The 18,731-nt window shown below is 37.8% G+C and overlaps 1 protein-coding gene across 5 annotated transcripts in view; it reads right to left on the bottom strand.

The window, feature by feature from the left end:
- Nucleotides 1-18,731, bottom strand: part of ADK (adenosine kinase) — a 550,282-nt gene that overhangs the window by 16,189 nt on the left and 515,362 nt on the right. For 4 of the 5 annotated variants that reach the window (XM_070782218.1, XM_070782221.1, XM_070782220.1 and 1 more), the window contains one exon: nucleotides 15,798-15,884. The exons of the other annotated variant lie outside the window; for it this stretch is intronic. In XM_070782218.1, the coding sequence (XP_070638319.1) occupies nucleotides 15,798-15,884 (87 nt within the window). The remainder of the gene's footprint in view (nucleotides 1-15,797; nucleotides 15,885-18,731) is intronic. 5 annotated transcript variants of the gene reach the window in all.

The following is an 18,731-nucleotide window of genomic DNA, read 5'->3' as shown; positions in this document are numbered from 1 at the left end:
CAACACTTTCAGTAAGAAATAGCAGTAAAGATCCTAGGTAGGACATGACAAAGGCACTGTTATTGGAGGCACTGGACATCCCACTAGGCACTTTAGCAAATCAAATTTAGACATCTACTGGGTAACTTCAGTACACTCTGTGAAATCTTCCTGGGAGCCTCTGGCTTGTATGCTATTGCCTATTAACATCAGGAACTGATGTTCAGGATTATGATCCTGAGAATCAGTTTTCATATTCTGGCACTAGAGGTAAAGAACCTGCCTGCCAATGCAGGAGATGTAAGAGATGGAGGGTTCAACCCCTGGGTTGGGAAGGAAGATCCCCTGGAGGAGAAATGGCAACCCACTCCAGTATTCTTGCCTGGATATTCCCATGGACAGAGGAGCCTGGCGGGCTATAGTCTCTGGGGTTGCAAAGAGTAGTATACAACTGAGCATCCACACACTTATAATAGCAAAGTTCAATCTTTTTTTTTCGCTTTTTCACTTTTATTTATTTTTTAAAAACTTTAAAATTTTGTATTGTGGTATGGCCAATTAACAATGTTGTGATAGTTTCCCGTGCACAGTGAGAGGACTCAGCCACACATATACACGTATCCATCCTCTCTCCAACTCCTCTCCCATCCAGGCTGCCAACAAACAGAGCACAGTTCCATGTGCTACACAGAGGTCCCTGAAGGTTACCCATTTTAAATATACCAGTGTGTACATGTCCATTCCACATTCCCTAACTATCCCTTCCCCCTGGCAACCGTAAGTTCATTCTCTAAGTCTGTGAGTCTGTTTCTGTTTTGTAAGTTAAGTTCATTTCTATCATTTCTTTTTAGATTACACATATAAGGGATGCCATATAATATTTCTCCTTCTCTACTGGACTTACTTCACTCAGTATTCACTCAGTATGACAATCTCTAGGTCTATCCATGTTGCTGCACATGGCCTTATTTTACTCTTTTTACTGGCTGAGTAATATTCCATTGTACATCTTCTTTATCTAACCTTCTATCAGTGGTCATTTAAGTAGCACAGTTTAATCTTAGGTGAAGGTGCCCTGATACTAAAGTATGGTCTAACCTGCTATTTCCTGACTCATTCCTTTTCTGACAAAATCCCTCAATAGCCAAGTTCTTAGATATACTAAGTTTATTTGATGTAGGAGGTAAGTTGGTTCTAACTATGTGTGTGATTAACTGACTTTATATCATACAGTGAATATTTACTGTCTATTCTCTGCCAGGTACTGTGGTGGATCCTGAGGATACATTGGAGAATAAGACACATAGAGACTCTATTCTCTTAAAGCTTGTATTTTAATGGGGGAGATTTTTTAAGAAGCAATAAGTCAGTGAATAAGTTAATAAGTAAGATAATTCCAGAGAATGTTAAGTGCTATTAGGAAAATGACTATGTGCAGCAGTACAGAAGAGTGAATGGAGCCATGTCAGACAGAATGATTAGAGAAAACTGTTAAGCTGAGACTGAGGATGGCAAAGACACTGCCATGCAAAGTAGGGAAGAGCATTCCAGGCCAAGGGAATTCCATGTACAAAGTGTCTAAGGCCTGAAAGAAGGCTTGCATAGCTAGAGCATGCAAGCAAAGGTGAAATTTATGCAGATTTTCTTCAGAATGTTTTTTTAAAAGTGCAAAACCCTTTAAAATGTTTACTAGTTGTATTAGTTTCCTTACAAACTAGGTGACCTAACATATCAGACATTTATTCTCTCATGGTTGTTGTGGCCAGATGTCCAAAATCAAGGGCCCATGATCCCTCCAAAGGCTCTAGAGGAAAATCTCCCCTTGCCTCTTCCAGCTTTGGGTGGCTATTGGTATTCCTTGGGTTATGGCCACATCTCCCTGTCTGCTCTGTCCTCACAGTAACTTCTGCTCTGTGTATTTAATCCCCCTATGCCTCTTTCTTATAAGGACATTTTTGTTGTAATTTCAAGCCCACTGAGATAATCCAGGATAATTTCATATGAAGAGCCTAAACTTAATTACATCTGTAAGACCCTTTTGCCAAATAAGGTAACATTCCAAGGTTCTGGGGATTAAGATATGGACATATCTTTATGGAGGTGAACTTTAGCCCACTACAGTCTGCCTTCTGGACCCCAAAATTTATGTCTGTCCCCTGTGCAAAATATATTCACCCTACCCTAATATTCCCCAAAGTCTCAAACCTAAAGTTTAAACTCTCGTCCAAACATCATCAGTTCAAAAGTCCCAAATCTCATCTAGATCATCTAAATCAGCAACAGGTCAAACCCTGGGGTAAAATTCCTTTGCATCTGTGAATCAGAGAAACAAGACATCAACAGGGCTCCTGCTTTCCAAATGCAGTGGTGGGATAGGCGTATGATAATAGTTATAGACATTCCTATTCCAGAAGGAAGAAAATGGAACAGATATAGAAAGGAGTTCCTTGTCTTGACGATTTTCAGAATTTGGCCAGGCAGAATTCCCTCCCCTGGTGGCTCAGATGGTAAATGCCAAAGACCTAGGTTTGATCCCTGGGTTGGGAAGATCTTCTAGAGAAGGGCATGGCAACCCACTCTAGTATTCTTGCCTGGAGAATCCCATCGACAGAGGAGCCTGGAGAGCTACAGTGCATGGGGTCACAAAGAGTTGGACATGACTGAGAGACTAAGCACATGGGAAGCTACTGTAGTAAGTAAAAAATAGGCCTGAGTTAAAGTGGTAGATCTGATAAAGCAGAAAAACAGATGGATTTGAGATGAGTTGATATGAGATATATCCTTAAAACTGAGTCAAAAGAACTCACTGAAGGTTTGAACAGAGGGAAAGGAAAATATTGAGTATGATCCCTAGATTTCTAGCTTAAGATATAAGGTGTTTGATGTTCCATGTGTTGTGTGATAGATGGATCATGCTGTAGGGAACATTTTCGGAACTCTAAGTACGAGAAAAAGGGTAAAGACAAGGCATGTATGTACACGCAGCCCTTTAAAGGCTCCATCCATCACCCTTTTAAGAAAAACTGCTTAGGGAGGGAGGAGGGAGGAGGGTTCAGGATGGGGAACACATGTATACCTGTGGCGGATTCATTTTGATATTTGGCAAAACTAATACAATTATGTAAAGTTTGAAAATAAAATTAGAAAAAAAAAAAAAAGAAAAGAAAAACTGCTTCACCTTCAGCATTGTTGAGGTGGTCAGTTGATGTATTTTGAGCATACAAATCAACCTCTGGATCAAGGCCAGGACATCTGACCCAAGATATTCTTCCAGTGTCCTATTTATGAATAGCACAAGAAGTAAATTGAGCTAACCTGGTGTTCTCTTTGAGGAGCCAGAATGGAAAAAAAAGAAAGACCAAGAAGGAAGAAGCAGAGATACAGTGAAGCTGAGTAACATTAGTGCATAAGCACTGGAGTAAAGATCCATGAATTTCTGCTGTTGAGGTCTCTAGAACTGTTGGGTTCTAGAATCATCATCTGGCTCCATTCTCAGCAAAAACCTGTCCAGTCATGGTTCTTGCCTGAGATTCCTTTTATGACAGGTAACACTTAATGAGTCCTTACTAAGTATTATGTATTGTGCTTTGTAAACATTGTTACATTCAACCTTTACAATAACCCAAATGAGAGTTACTTTGTCCTCTGTTCATAGATGCGAAAACTGAGGCTCAGAGATGTCAAGTAACTAGTTCCACAACTAGTTAATGGCAGAACCAGGACTCAAATCCACATCTTTTGACCCACTGTCTTAACCACTATGTTATAATGTCTCCTTTAATGCTAATGTGCTTCCTTAAAAAACAATCCTTATTCTGAGCTAGATGAAATGGGTTTCTGTTCCTTTGACCAAAGGAGTCAGATGAAGCCAAAGTATGGCTGCCCTACTAGATCCTGCACCACTCCCTGCTTCCATGACAACAAGCTTCCTCATATAGCTATCATTCTCTAGAAACGAAGAGAACAAAATTAATTACTATATTGTAGGGATTTTAAAATATAAAAAACAGAATGATATATTATAATCATAAATCTATATCCTTTCCTTTTCCTCTGTCTTTGACTACTTCAACATAGAATAAAGATGGAAATACAGCTCTGAAAAATCAATTTCTTCCTCTACCCTCTGAAAAATTAAAAGAAGCAGCTCTAGTGGTGCCCAGTTACATAACAAAATTTTACAATCTGCTACTTCAAGGTTTAAAAGTTTAACTCAGGGTAGAATTTGGCTTATAACTATATAGCATTTCAAAGGCAAAGAAAATGCTTCAATATCTTTCACTGTTTTTTTGACAGAGTCTGTTACTCCTAGGCTTTAGAAATGGTCATTCCTTAGATATCATCATTTTAATGAGTCATTTAGGTAAGCTGGGCAGTAGTGCAAGAAAGCATGAGTTTCTTATAAGGCAGCAAATAAATGACTGTAGATGATGGGGAAAAGACTAATTAAAAAAATCTATAATGGTAAAACTTATTTTTGATAAATTTTCAGTTTATGTTCATCATCCTAGGTATAACTCATTTCAACTGTGACTTATTCTAGTCATTTGCAAGGAGGCAAGTAAAGTGTTTATATGACCACCTTTTATCAAATTCAATAGCTCATATAGTTTTTATAGAAGGTAAGTAACTTCTTAATCTGACTCTTGTCTTTTTCACAGTTGTGCAATCAACTTTTATCTTCAAGATAACGACTTACAGCAAGCTAGAATATTTTAGATTCTTCTTTAATGAAGGAAGGTATTAAGAAACAAGGGTGGCATTTAGTTTTATGCGTCCAGGTCATGCTGCACTACAAAACCATTTAGGTTTACTAAAGATGCTAACTGGCTAATTTTTTTCCTTAATAGGATGTGTTTTAATTACTTTCTAATTGCTTTACTGTTTCTTTAAAATTGATTTTTCAGAAAGACCACGTATGTCTGTTGATATGAGTACAGATCACTGTCTCCTTACATTGTGTTCTAATGTTAGCTTAAATTACAAGAATGAAAAAAAGTCTGAAAAACCCTTAGCCATTAAATTTATATATTTAACAAGTCACGACCTTGAAATCTTGCTCTATCTGAAAGCACCATTAAAAATGCTTGATTATTATTACTAGAGGAAATTTTAAATAAAAGTTAATTAACCTACAAAACTCCCAGGCGGTTAACTGATTTTAGGGGCTAAATTTCTGGTACTTCTAATTATCCTCTGATGGCTTTACTTAGTGTCTCACAACCATGACAGATGACAATGAAAACCTGCAGTGAAATTCATCCACCCTGACACTGTGCTAAGCACCAGCTTCTCCCTCTCCAAGTAAAATCAATACTCTGTTTGAGTAAACACATTTACAGCTTTATTAGGATGTCTTGCTTGTTCTGTAACAGCTACTTGAAGCTGTGGTAACAAATCGACTCAACTCAGTTAAACCTAGAGAGCTGGGTAAGAGGCCCATCGATAAGGTTGTTATAAAAATAAACTGCAGGAGATCAGAAAGCTGGAGCAAACAGTCTGGCAAATGTCAATATTTTCCCTTACAGAGGATGACAAAAACAGTGAGATCATGTGGAAAGCCTTTTTTTTCCCCTTAAAAATGTCTCTTGTTTCAAATGGATGAAGCATTTCTACCTTTTGTGCACAACTCTTCCGAATGAAATTTTTACCTCCTAATTCCCATGTGCATCTGAACAGAAAGCTGATGTAAATACTTGATATTTCTTCTGCCTTTTCAGAATCTTTATTTTCCTTTATATTAAGTGGCTTATTTTGGTCTTCATTGACTTTATAAAATAACCTTATTCAAGTTATCTGGAATACCCATGGTGATTCAGTCTTACCTTCTTTTTATTAATGAAACAAAACTATCACCAAAATTTGGGAATTCACAGCGTTCACTCTTGCCATAGCATCTGAGACCTGATGTTCTACCTTCCAAATTAGGTCTTCCAAATTAACGTATTTAACAAGAGCAAACACTGTTAGCTATAGACAGACGACACAACCTCCTGATGAGTGGCAGTACATAAAAATGTCTGCTACCTATTAGGCGCAAGCCTCCACAGTGGCTACAGCTCTACCAAACAAGAACTCATATACCCTCTTTTAGATGTTCACAGGTTGCTCAAAGAACTAACATATGGCAGGAAATTCCCACTTCAATTTGGCTGGCTTAGACTACCCAGATGTGACAAAGTAATGGTTTCCCCCTGCTGAAAAAGCCTGAGACAGAAGCTTTTTTTTTTTTCCTTTCATTTTCTATGTAGTTTAGTTAGTAAAATTTTGTTTTGACTTCATATTGACTACCAGCTAGTCATGAACTTAAACAACTTGTGACTCATATGTTAAAAAACACAGATTTTTCTGGAAAAAGGAAATCAACAAACATTAAGTTTTGAAATAACTTAAAAAGCTACTGTGCCTGTAAGGGTAAGGTCTGACCTAGCAGATATTTGCATAATGAAAACCAAAGCCTAAGTGGTGTCAGATGGTGTAGTGACTGACATGGACAGGAAGTCAATTCAGAGCGAAGGTTCCTTTATGATAGCTCAGCACAATATGCTCTCCCACACAAAGACAGCGACTGAGCAGTATGGTATAATACACAGGCAGTGATCAGTGCTGTAACAATGAGGATAACTTATTTCCTCTCTCTGGTATCTGAAAATGGAAACTTGTCAAACTCTATTAACATGGTGTGGGATATTACATTTGAATTATAAAAAAAAAAAAATCCCAAACCAAGAAAACCTTTCAGTGCTCCTAATTCAGAAAATAAGCTCCTAAAGAGTACCAGAAAGCAGTATGTTTTACTTGTATGGATAAGGTGCCCTTACACCCCAACCCCTTTCAAAATACTGCTGTAATGATCATTACTCCTTATGGAACAACAACGTACACGATGAGATTAGAATCTGAATTCTAAACCTAACCTGTGAGCTCTTGATGTGGTTCCAAAAATAAAAGTTTAGCACATGCTTCTCTTTATTGTGAAAGCTTTAACATCTTGGATACCCACACACCAAAAACAAAAAAAAAACTACATCAAAGGCTTCTATCCATTTGGGGTATTGACTCTTGACCTATATATTTCCAAAAGGCGTACTTAACTGACAACTTTCATTTGGCTTATGAACATATGTAATTACTGGATCATGAATTAATGAATTAGGAGATCTAGCTTCTAGTATTGCATATTTGCAATTAACTCCCTTTCTTTGGTCTCACTTTCCTCATCCATCAAATGGGGGCTTTTTAACAGATCATGTTAGGTTTTCATAACTAACATCAACCCATTCAAGGGAACTCTTTTATGAACTGCTAAATAAAATGTGGATAAGGTCATATGGGGGATTTGTTTAACCTAATTTCATTTTGATTCAGATAAGACCTCATTTGAACATGGTTTCACTATTGAAAACAGTTTGAAAACCTGAAAACCAGGAAACATGATTTAAAAAAATACTCCCTTTCAGCACTAACATCTTAAGCAATAATAATTAAAAACAAAAAGGCACATCAGGACAAAGTCATAGCTGTGGGAATAAGGAGATGATAGTAAGATTATTTATGCTTCAATTCATATGCAAGATAAGTAATTTTGTTACTATTTAACTCAATTCAAAAACCTGTGTTTGATCAACTGACAATTCTTCACAGCAGGGTGGTTTTAAAATTCTAAGAGCACTTGATGACAGAGACTGGTTTTAATTTGCCATTTATTTCATGGGCTAGAAATAAAAGGTACATATCTTAACTTCATAAAACGTCAATGTAAACTAGATAATTAAATGAAAAATAAATTAAGATCCTGTGTTCATACCCCAGGTTTGGGAACTCATATCTGATGGGATAATAGCTGTGAATTTAGTGATCATGTCGATAAATTTTTGTTTTATTCAGACTTCTGTTGACAGTAAACAGCCATCTGACAACAGAGGTTAGACTTCATACAAGTTTTCATATAGTTTGGATGTTGTTTCTAATAATTTATTTGATTATACTAATAACAAAGCCAATAAAGGCACATGGTAACAAATCCAAACATTCCTGAGACAAGATTTCCAATTGAATTATTTAGCTTTGTGAAAACTTACTATACTGCTCCTACCTTTTTTTTCATTTTGCTATTGACTGATGAAATTTCTGTCGACTGGCCCCAGTCTACAGACTAGTGGTTAGAAAGGCACTTTGGATATTTCTCCTCATTTGGAGGGGAAGACAAGGATATACTAATGGAATTGAGTATAACAAAATGATCAGAGTTAAGAACTTTGCAGTCAAACTTTAAGTTCGAATCCTGGCTTTCACTGTGACCTTGGGCAAATTACTTAATCTCTCGAACCTCTGAGACTAGAGGAACTCCCAGTTGAGCCTGGGCCCAGCTGTCAATTCACAGATTTGTGGAGCTAAATAAATGGTTGTTTTTCAGGTCACTAAGTTTTGAGGGTGGTGTGTCACACAGCAAAACCTAAATGATACTGGCTGTATGAATCAGACAGATAAGGTAGGTAACACTGACCAAATCCATATAATAGCAGCATAAACTGCTGCTGGATTCAAATTAGTTCTATTTGACTCACAAACGTTAAAAGTTGGAAAACTTACACACATAAATTTTATCATGTCACTTCTAAGAAAATCAACTTCAGAAAGTTTTGCTTAGGATATTTCTTCTGCCCTTTTCCACCAAATGAAATCTTATAAATACCAACGCTGTTTCCTTAGAATAAGCATTTCTCAATAGCCTTCAAACACAGGAAATGTAAGGTTGATCTTTGGGCTTCCCAGGAGACTCAGTGTAAAGAATCCACCTGCAATGCAGGAGACGTGGGTTTGATTCCTGGGTCATAAAAGATACCCTGGAGAAGGAAATGGCAATCCACTCCAGTATTCCTGCCTAGGAAATCCCACAGAGAGAGGAGACTGCCAGATTCTTTTTGGAGTCACAAAAGAGTTGGACATGACTTAGCAACTAAACAATAACAAGGTTCATATGTAAGCTTCAGGATCTGATAGCCTACACGGCTCAGCCTGTCTCTAAATTATCCAAATGGAAGACAAAGTCCTTTGGATTCCATTATCTATTAACAATTGCTTCTAGATGGAGGCCATCCAAGATACTATATCTTTGAGGGAACATTTCTAATGGTGAGAAATTTCAGACTTTATCCTAAAATCATCCTGTATCCCATGTGAATGAAAGTTATTTCTCTTTTTTGTTAAGGCTTGAGGATCATCTTTACCTCTTTAGACAAACAAAGGCTTAAATAATCTTTGGCAAGGTTCATGAAATTTGGTCCTGGTCCAATGTCAGCTTATTGAAATCTCTAGATGTGAAACATCAGCATAGCATGTCATGAAGAATCCTAGGACTGTGCAAGGTGTGAATCTCTTTTCCCTTCCCCCTTGCATGAACTTGAGCTGATGTCTGTGTTGTGTGTCAAATTCCTAATGACCAAGTCTGGTGTGCTGCCATCAGGGCATCACAAAGAGTCAGAGACGACTGAGCAACTGTACAACAACAAATGGCCAAGTGTATTCTATTCCTCATTTAATGGTTTTAAGGGAAACTGCTTAAGAAATTGAACACTAAAGACATCCTGCTAGAGATAAAAGACAGAGAAGGGATTGTTGTTGCTGTGGGACATGGTAGGAATATGCAGCAATCTTCTCGGTTACCATGCACAAGTAAATCTTCTGCATACAGTGCGTCATATGAAGGTTTTGGTTTTTGAATAAAGAAGTGTGAGAAATGATATATTCAACATGTACCAAGCTATTTTCTAGTCCTCTGAGTTGATAGCAAAGGAAGGGGGTTGTGCAGGAAAAAAAAAATCATAAGAATTCTGCATCACTTCTTTGTGTAGCATAATGAAGCAGCAGTTTAGAAAAATGGGAGAGTAAGCTATTAATACAAATGTTTGGGAACAAAAGGCAAGGTAAAAATAGAAAATACAAACATAATTTAGATTCCCTATGGTTTTTAGAAATATAGACAGGTGCTACTTGAAAAGGAAGTAGTATCTCTGCTCTAGAAACTTAAATCATTTAAAAAAAAACCATCTTTTCTGAACATAAGTTAGAAAGTGAAGTTAATGCTCCTGTTTATTAGATGAGAAATAGGATAATTATTTACAGTGTGATTGCTAAGTAGCTTTAAAAGTTATTTGCATATTATAGGTAATATCTTTTAGGAAAATTCATTTTCCCTGCAAAAGCTGTCATGGGAATTTGAAAATAAAAATATTAAAGGCAGCACAGTTACTCTACTATCATTCCAAATAAACTGTTCTAAGCTATATATGGCTTTTAACCATTATTTAATGAAGCTTTTTAAATCCTAAGAATGCTGGCCCTTGAGTGAGGTCTCTAGTCTTTTATCTGAGAGTTATATTAATATATATGTGCCTGGGAATAATCTGTCAAAGGTGTACTCAGTCTAAAAATGATTAGCAAATCTAGTCCATATTCCTACAGCTGCCATGAAACATGACTAAATCATATTAGATTAACACAAGCTGGTATTGATAGCCCACTGGGAACATATTGATTAGGTCCCCTTTCATGGTATTTGTTATGATTTTTCTTCTCAGTTTCATTTACTGGGAAGACACAGGGGAAGGGATTTCACTGGGAACAATGACAGTGCCTGTCACAAAATGTTCTCAATGTTTCCATTTGTTACTATGGCAGTGACAAAGAGGGTTCCAAATGAAAAGGCAGACCTGCTGTGACAAAGCACAGCAGGACAACAGGAAGAAATTTTCTACTGACCTGGGAAATTAGGAAATCATACTTAGAGATTATAGAATTGTCTCCATTTCCAAGGGTACAATCGTAGTGCTTGGGCTTTTGAGGGAGAATGTGAAAAGGGCAGTTCCATCAGGGCTGGCAAGTGACACGTAAGAAAAGTGCTGAAGATCTACAAACAGAACAAGGAGGTATGCTTGTAGAGGTCAGAGGTATTTGTCACCGTCACTAAACCCTTAAGATGGAACTATGAATTTAATTTATGTACATTTGGGGTAGTCATTTTAAAATTATACATCAATGATGTAGTCATGTCCCTTTTATGTGGCTAATAAGAATACATGGCACTCTGGTATTGTGATATGCAATATCACCACATGGTAGGTGAAGTCATCATTTATCTAAGAACTTAAATTTGGGACTGGAATACAGTTATGCAAATTCACAAAAGAAAGAAATGCTTTTAAGCCAGCAAAACTTGAAAGTAATAGGAGGAATATTTTAACCATCTAAAGATAAAATGTGTCAATCAGAAAGGAGGTATATTAATCAGGCAATAAAGCACAAAAAAGAAACTACATAACACATGCAAATGTTGCCACTGCCTCTCCATTCATGTTCAAGCCAAAGGAGTATGCTTTCCCAGGTACAGAGATGGAAGTAGGGGATTTTAACCAATGGATTTTTTACTTTTCAAACTAACAAGACCATCTCTATTGTAAGACAGATGCATCAGCCTGGTGCTGTTAAACAGTTGGTTCATATAACTCCCTCCATTCAGATTCCATGCTGGCCAAGCAAGTTTATGATCTGTCTTTCAGTACCTCTGTAGCGCCATCAATTCCACTGCTTAGCAAGAAGTTCCCGGTTCAAACTCACCGGGAATTCCAGTCCTTTGATTCTCTTCCCTTTCTCCTCTTTCTTTTCTGCAACAATCTTACCCTAGAGTTCTCAGAATCCCATCAGATAACAAGAGCTTCTGTTCAATAAATGAAGTCATCGATGCAGACGACAGGAAAATTCTCTTCGGCAAAACCAATTATTATTAGTAAGGCTGGTCTGTGGTTCTGAGTCCTAATGATGAGAATTCCCTAAACGTTTACAGAAGCAGAACAGTTAGTTCATACTGCCTATCTCTGCTAATTTCTAGCTATGAGACTTTGGGCAAGTTACCCAACCCTTCTGTTTCTCAGCTTTATTATCAGTAAAATGGGGTTAAATATGACTTATCCAGGAGCTTTTATGAACATTAAATGAGTTGATACATGTAAAGTGCATAGGATATTGACTGGCTTGGGGCACTACGTGTCACTTATTGCTATTACTGTATTGCTTGACTTAAGTAAACAGAATGTGCTGAACTAGCCAACATTAGTATTCTTTGTTAAGTGAAGTGAACCCGCTCAGTCGCGTCCGACTCTTTGCAACCCCGTGGACTGTATCCCGCCAGGCTCCTCTATCCATGGGATTCTCCAGGCAAGAATACTGGAGTGGGTTGCCATTTCCTTCTCCAGGGGATCTTCCCAACCCAGGGATCAAACCTGAGTCTCCCACATGGCAGGCCGATGCTTTATCCTCTGAGCCACCAGGGAACACTTATTAAAATTCTTATTAAAGAATTCAGGGAATTTAATAACACTTATTAAAATTCAGGAAATTCTTTGTTAAAATAACATTATTTATCTCATTGCATGACTCAGTCTTTCAGGATCTGATTATCTTGTGAAGCAATGAGAGTAGGTTAAATGAAAAAATGGATACCTAATTGAGATATGCAGATGACATGATCCTTATGGCAGAAAGTGAAGAACTAAAGAACCTCTTGATGAAAGTGAAAGAGGAGAATGAAAAAGTTGGCTTAAAGCTCAACATTCAGAAACGAAGATCATGGCATCTGTTCCCATAACTTCATGGGAAATAGATAGAAACAGTGGAAACAGTGGCTGACTTTATTTTTGGGGGATCCAAAATCACTGCAGATGGTGACTGCAGCCATGAAATTAAAAGACGCTTACTCCTTGGAAGGAAAGTTATGACCAACCTAGATAGCATATTCAAAAGCACAGACATTACTTTGCCAACAATGGTCTGTTTAGTCAAGGCTATGGTTTTTCCAGTAGTCATGTATGGATGTGAGAGTTGGACTATAAAGAAAGCTGAGTGCAGAAGAATTGATGCTTTTGAACTGTGGTATTGGAGAAGACTCTTGAGAGTCCCTTGGACTGCAAGGAGATCCAACCAGTCTATCCTAAAGGAGATCAGTCCTGGGTGTTCATTGGAAGGATTGATGTTGAAGCTAAAACTCCAATACTTTGGCCACCTGATGCGAAGAGCTGACTCATTGGAAAAGACCCTGGTGCCGGGAAAGATTGAAGGCAGGAGGAGAAGGGGACGACAGAAGATGAGATGGCTGGATGGACATGAGTTTGAGTAAACTCTAGGAGTTGTTGATGGACAGGGAGGCCTGTTGTGCTGTAATCCATGGGGTCGCAAAGAGTTGGACATGAATGAGCAACTGAACTGAACTGAATTGAGGTTTTATCAGTAAAGTTCTGCCTAGTTTCAGCCTGCCTTCCACTTTCTCTATACTGATTTCAACAATCTGTAGTGAAATCCAGGGTATGATGAAAGTGAATCAAGCGAGGAAGCTGCCAACATATTACAAAAGAGGTTGGCAAACCATAACCTAAGGGTCTGACCCAGCCTGTGGTCTGCTTTTTTACAGTTGGAGAGAGAAGAAAGGTTTTCACAGTTTTAGAGTACTGTAAAAAATGAAAAAACAAAACAAGAAACAAGCCAGAAAACAAATGAGAAGAATATGCGATATAGCCTGTATATGGTTTGCAAGGCCTAACATATTTACTACCTGGCCCTTTAGGAAAAAAAGTTTGCAGGTCCCTGTTCCACACTCTTTCCTTTTTATTTACCTCACTGTACCCCAACCATAAGTATATACTGAGCTTGAGTAAGAAAAACAAGATAAACAGGCTGAAAATCCTCGAAGAGCCCAAGTGCTTTGATGATATAGTTTATTTATCACTCTAACCATAATACAAATGGGTACTGGCTGTTCCTACTTTCCTATCCTAAGAATGACTTTTCTCTTCCTCAGGAAGTCTACATATTCCTACCTTGTACTGGAAACATTATAGGAGGTTAGGGGTCTATGGAGAAGGCAATGGCAACCCACTCCAGTACTCTTGCCTGGGAAGTCCCATGGATGGAGGAGCCTGGTGGGCTGCAGTCCATGGGGTCGCCAAGAGTCGGATGCGATTGAGCAACTTCACTTTTCACTTTCATGCATTGGAGAAGGAAATGGCAACCCACTCCAGTGTTCTTGCCTGGAGAATCCCAGGGACGGGGGAGCCTGGTGGGTTGCTGTCTATGGGGTCACACAGAGTCGGACACTACTGAAGCAACTTAGCAGCAGCAGCAGCAGCAAGGGTCTATAATGGAATTGCTGTTGCAAGGCTAGGAAACCCAGGTCTGAGGATCAGAAGTAGTGGCTAATTAGGCCACCATCATCATATCATCATCATTATATTTATGGTGGCCTCAGGAAGTACCAAACTAAATAGCAAAGAAAGAGAATTCTAACTGTTTTAAGTATTTTTAAATGCTTAAATAATACACACAAAAGTTATAAGTTTATAAGTTTCTGTACTAAGATTACTGGTTTAACCAATTTTTAACCAGGAAATCAATAGTGTCTCCTTAAGGTATTACAGAATTTGAACCAATTCTGGATAAGGTGTTTTTAGGTTACATGGTATTAGATTTTACATGGTATTAGACCTCTGAAGCAGCATGGAATAGAAAAAACAGCTGCAAAATCCTCTAATCACTGGTGAAAACTTTCAGAGCAAAGAAATAAAAGATACATGAATGACAGCAAAGTAGCACAGTATTTGTTGAATGCACATGTACTCTTTCCAAAGAACAGGGCATGGTGCATGCTACCAGTATTATGGTTAACAGTTTAAGACTAGTAATGAAAAGTTTCAAAGAAGGAAACATGAAAAATTCATGCTAGTGAAATAGAATATTAAAATAAAAAGAATATAAATATTTTAAACAATACTAAGTTAAAACCGTTACATAATCTCAAATAAGTTTCCCACAATTCAAATTATACTCCAAGGAAAAAGGACAAGGGTCAGTTCCATTTACCTTTCTTTCTTTGATGTTATGAGAACTAAAGATCAGGAGGGACTCTTCTGGGCTATCATTCAGGAATCTAAAGCTTTCTAGAGATCTTAACCTAGCTTAACTACACTTAGCTAGAAGGAGTTCAGAACTTATGAATCAGATTTTACATCAACCTAAGTCAGGAAGCCAAGTGAAAATGAAGTTGCTCAGCTGTGTCTGATCCTTTGCAACCCCATGGACTGTAGCCTGCCAGGCTCCTCTGTCCATGGGATTTTTCATGCAAGAATACTGGAGTGGAGTGTCATTTTCTTCTCCAGGGGAATCTTCCCGACCCAGGGATCAAACTGGGGTTTCCTGCATTGCAGGCAGACCCTTTACTGTCTGAGACACCAGGGAATCCCTAAGTCAGGAAGCCAAGACTCTGCCAATTTTCTTGATTTTATTTTTGACTACTCACTCCAAAAAAGACTTAGCTCTTATAAACATCCAACCATTGTTTTAGAAACAGATGATACAATCAAAGGATATAATCCAAAGACATCATTCTTAGTTATTAGCATACTATTAATATTCACAACTTGTTTTAAAGAACAACAATGTGTTAACATTTCAGCTAGAAGGGCTATGAATATACTATGTACTATACTTGATGCAGCTTGTTTACACAATATTCTGACAGACACAATTAATCTTGTGAAAATGACTGGGCTATAGCATAACAGTAAATTACCTTTAAGCCCAAAATATGTATTTTTCTATGGTAATATACCCTTCATAAAAATTATAGAAGCATATGGAAAAAATACCAGGAGTTAATTCTTTAAAAGAAGAAATTAAAAGTTATTAAATTAAAAAATCTTGGCCATGTGGCAAAGATAGGGTTAAAGGAAATGTTTAACTTATAAGTAAGAATCATATAAATGAGTCTGTACCTCCAACAAATGCATCTCCAGCTCCATTGGTATCAACAATTTCTGTCTGGTCTTGATCCAAGACAGCAAAAGCGGTGACTTCACTTTCTGCAATTAGAGCCAAAGCAAGGCAGAATGACTTCTCTTTGTAATACTCAATATACAAAGTAACCCAGGAAAGCTTAAAGCTCCTACATCATTCAAAGAGAGAGATGGAACATGAGGTCCATATTCTGTACACGAGCACTTGGGAACCAAGGTGAAAAGCCAGCTGTAAGCAATGTGCTTCTGGTAATTTTCAGCACACAGATGCCATGTGTTTTGTTAAGAGTTATACTGAGAGCGGTTCACATTTTTGAGGAACGATTGCAAATGGCAGCAGCACCTTTTTGGACGGAAAAAATACCTGAACAGAAGCTATGAACTAAAGGAAGTGCTTTTAAGTACTATATCATGGGTCTCTAACAAAACATCAAGCCTGGCCTACAATCCTGCCAGTGAAATCCTATTGTTCAGTCCCTTGGTCATGTCCGACTCTTTGGAACACCATGGACTACAGCCTGCTAGACTTCTCTGTCCATGGGGTTTTCCAGGCAAGAACATTGGAGTGGGTTGCCATTTTCTTCTCCAGGAGATCTTCCCGGACCAGGGATTGAACCCTCAAACCCTCATCTCTTGCAATGGTAGGCAGATTTTCTAGCACTGAGCCACCAGCAGAGCCCCGGCAGTGAAATCTTGGATATAGTTAAAGAGCTATAAATTTAAAAAATAGAAATAATGAATCTTGGGTGTTTCTGTATAGAAAATCACAATGGCACAATAAAAATATAACTACTGTTCTGAATAATACTTCATGCCAATGGCAAGGATTACTGATATTAGTTGGTTTATTACAATTAACCTAATCTGGTTACTTTTTACAAAAGAGCCACTATTTCCTCCAAACTATCAGTCAAACAACAAAAGGAAAAGCTACCTCTGCCTGGGCAGAACAAAAGGGGCAGTGCAATGAACTCTTGTCTTACAGCAGTCTGGACTAGGGCTTGGTTGTTTTGACTACAGAGTAACCGAATACACGACTTTAATCCTGGCAGATGACAGTGGAATGACATTACCGTAGTCTCCCTTATCCACAGTTTTGCTTTTTGTGGTTTTAGTTACCAGCGGTCAGCTGAAGTCTAATGGAAAATTCCAGAAATAAACAAGTCATAAATTTTAAGTTCCATATCATTTTGAGAACTGTCCCAATTTATGCTGCCCTGGATGTGAATCATCCCTTTGTGTGATGTATGCCTCCCATATATCATTCAATAGCCCCCTCGGTTACCAGATTAACTGTCACTGTACTGCAGAGGTTATGTTTAAGTAACTCTTATTTTACTTATCAGTGGCCAAGAGTAGCGATGCTGGAGATTTGAATATGCCAAAAAGAAGCCATGAAGTGCTTCGTTTAAGTGAAAAGGTTTCTAAGATCTACAGTAAGAATGAATCTTCTATCTGTGAAATTGTGAAGAAGGAAAAAGAAAATCTATGCTACATTTGATGTTGCACCTCAAACTACAAAAGTTACGGACATGACTGAGTGACTGATCACACCCACACCCAAAGGAAGGTTACACAGATTCAGGAACAGATCTAGACTGAAAAATATAAAAATTACTGGAGAGGCTGAGTCTGCTGATGAAGAAGTTACTGCCACATTCCTGACAGTGTTAGAACTGATTAAGGAGAAAGGATACCATAAACGCAAGTCTTCAGTGGCAATGAAACTGGGCTCTTCTGGAAGAAGATGCCCAATAGAAGCTACATTCGTAACAGTGCAAAGAAGGTACCAGGGTATAAAACATGGAAGGACAGATGAACTCTGACTATGTGGCAACACTGCAGGGCATGTGATAAAGTCCAGAGTAATATGTGGAGTGTGCAGGACAAAGAACTCACTTGCTCTCAAAAACTGTCAAAAAGCAGGGGTGACAGTCGCCTCATTTATTGGATGGTTTTTTTACTCATGTTTCATCCCACAAGTGAAAAAATATTTACAAGAGGAAAGGTTGGAACTTAAAGTCCTATTAATAATGGATAATGCACCTAGTCAACCTGAACTGTTATAAACATGAAAATGTTGAAGCTAGAAGTTTACAACTTCAAATACAACCTCACTGCTTCAACCCCTTGACCAGGGCATCATTCAGTTTGTCAAGGCCACATATACCTTCCTGGTATTTGATAACATTCGATCAGCAATTGATGCAGACTCCAATCTAGACACAATGCCATACTGGAAATCATTCACTATTACGGATACAATAATATTCATCAAAGCTGCAGTGGATTAATTAAATTAGAAATTGTAAAGGCCTGCAGTCATGAGTGATTTTAAAGGCTTCCTGGGAATCAACAGAAAAGTTAGGAAAATCATTTACACAGTAAGAAGGATTTGCCAAAATGCTTGATGAAGCAGCAGAACACATAGAAAACTATGGAGAAAGAAGTGTTACTAGATGAGAAACTGTAAGAAGTTGTTGAGTCATCAACAGAGAAAGAGAAAGATTACAAAGAAGAGAGTGAAACAGAACCAGCAATTCAGATGATACCAAAATTTGCTAAAGTCTTTGAGATTACACAGACTTTAAAGGATAAAATTAGGGAACAAGATTCTTGGATGGAATGCAGTATTAAGTGTTACCCTTATTATTACTGAAGGATTCAACCATGGCAGCAAAACTTTGATATGTTAAAAAGAGACAACTTCCAATTACCATGTTCTTCTAAAAGATTTCAGTGAAACAAACACAAACAAAAACAAATACCCTTCAACTATCAAGGATCCCCAATGATGGACATCATCTGCTGCTGACACCCAACCATTGACATCATGGCTTGATATCTTCCTTCTGATGTTATCATCAGAAGGTCAATGTTAGCTTAATAATACATCACAGTATGTGTCATTCA

Source organism: Bos indicus, chromosome 28, assembly GCF_029378745.1.
Source record: "Bos indicus isolate NIAB-ARS_2022 breed Sahiwal x Tharparkar chromosome 28, NIAB-ARS_B.indTharparkar_mat_pri_1.0, whole genome shotgun sequence".
Taxonomy (NCBI): Eukaryota; Metazoa; Chordata; class Mammalia; order Artiodactyla; family Bovidae; genus Bos; species Bos indicus.
Note: the sequence above shows the minus strand (reverse complement) of the source record. Positions and strands in the feature narration are given on the sequence as shown.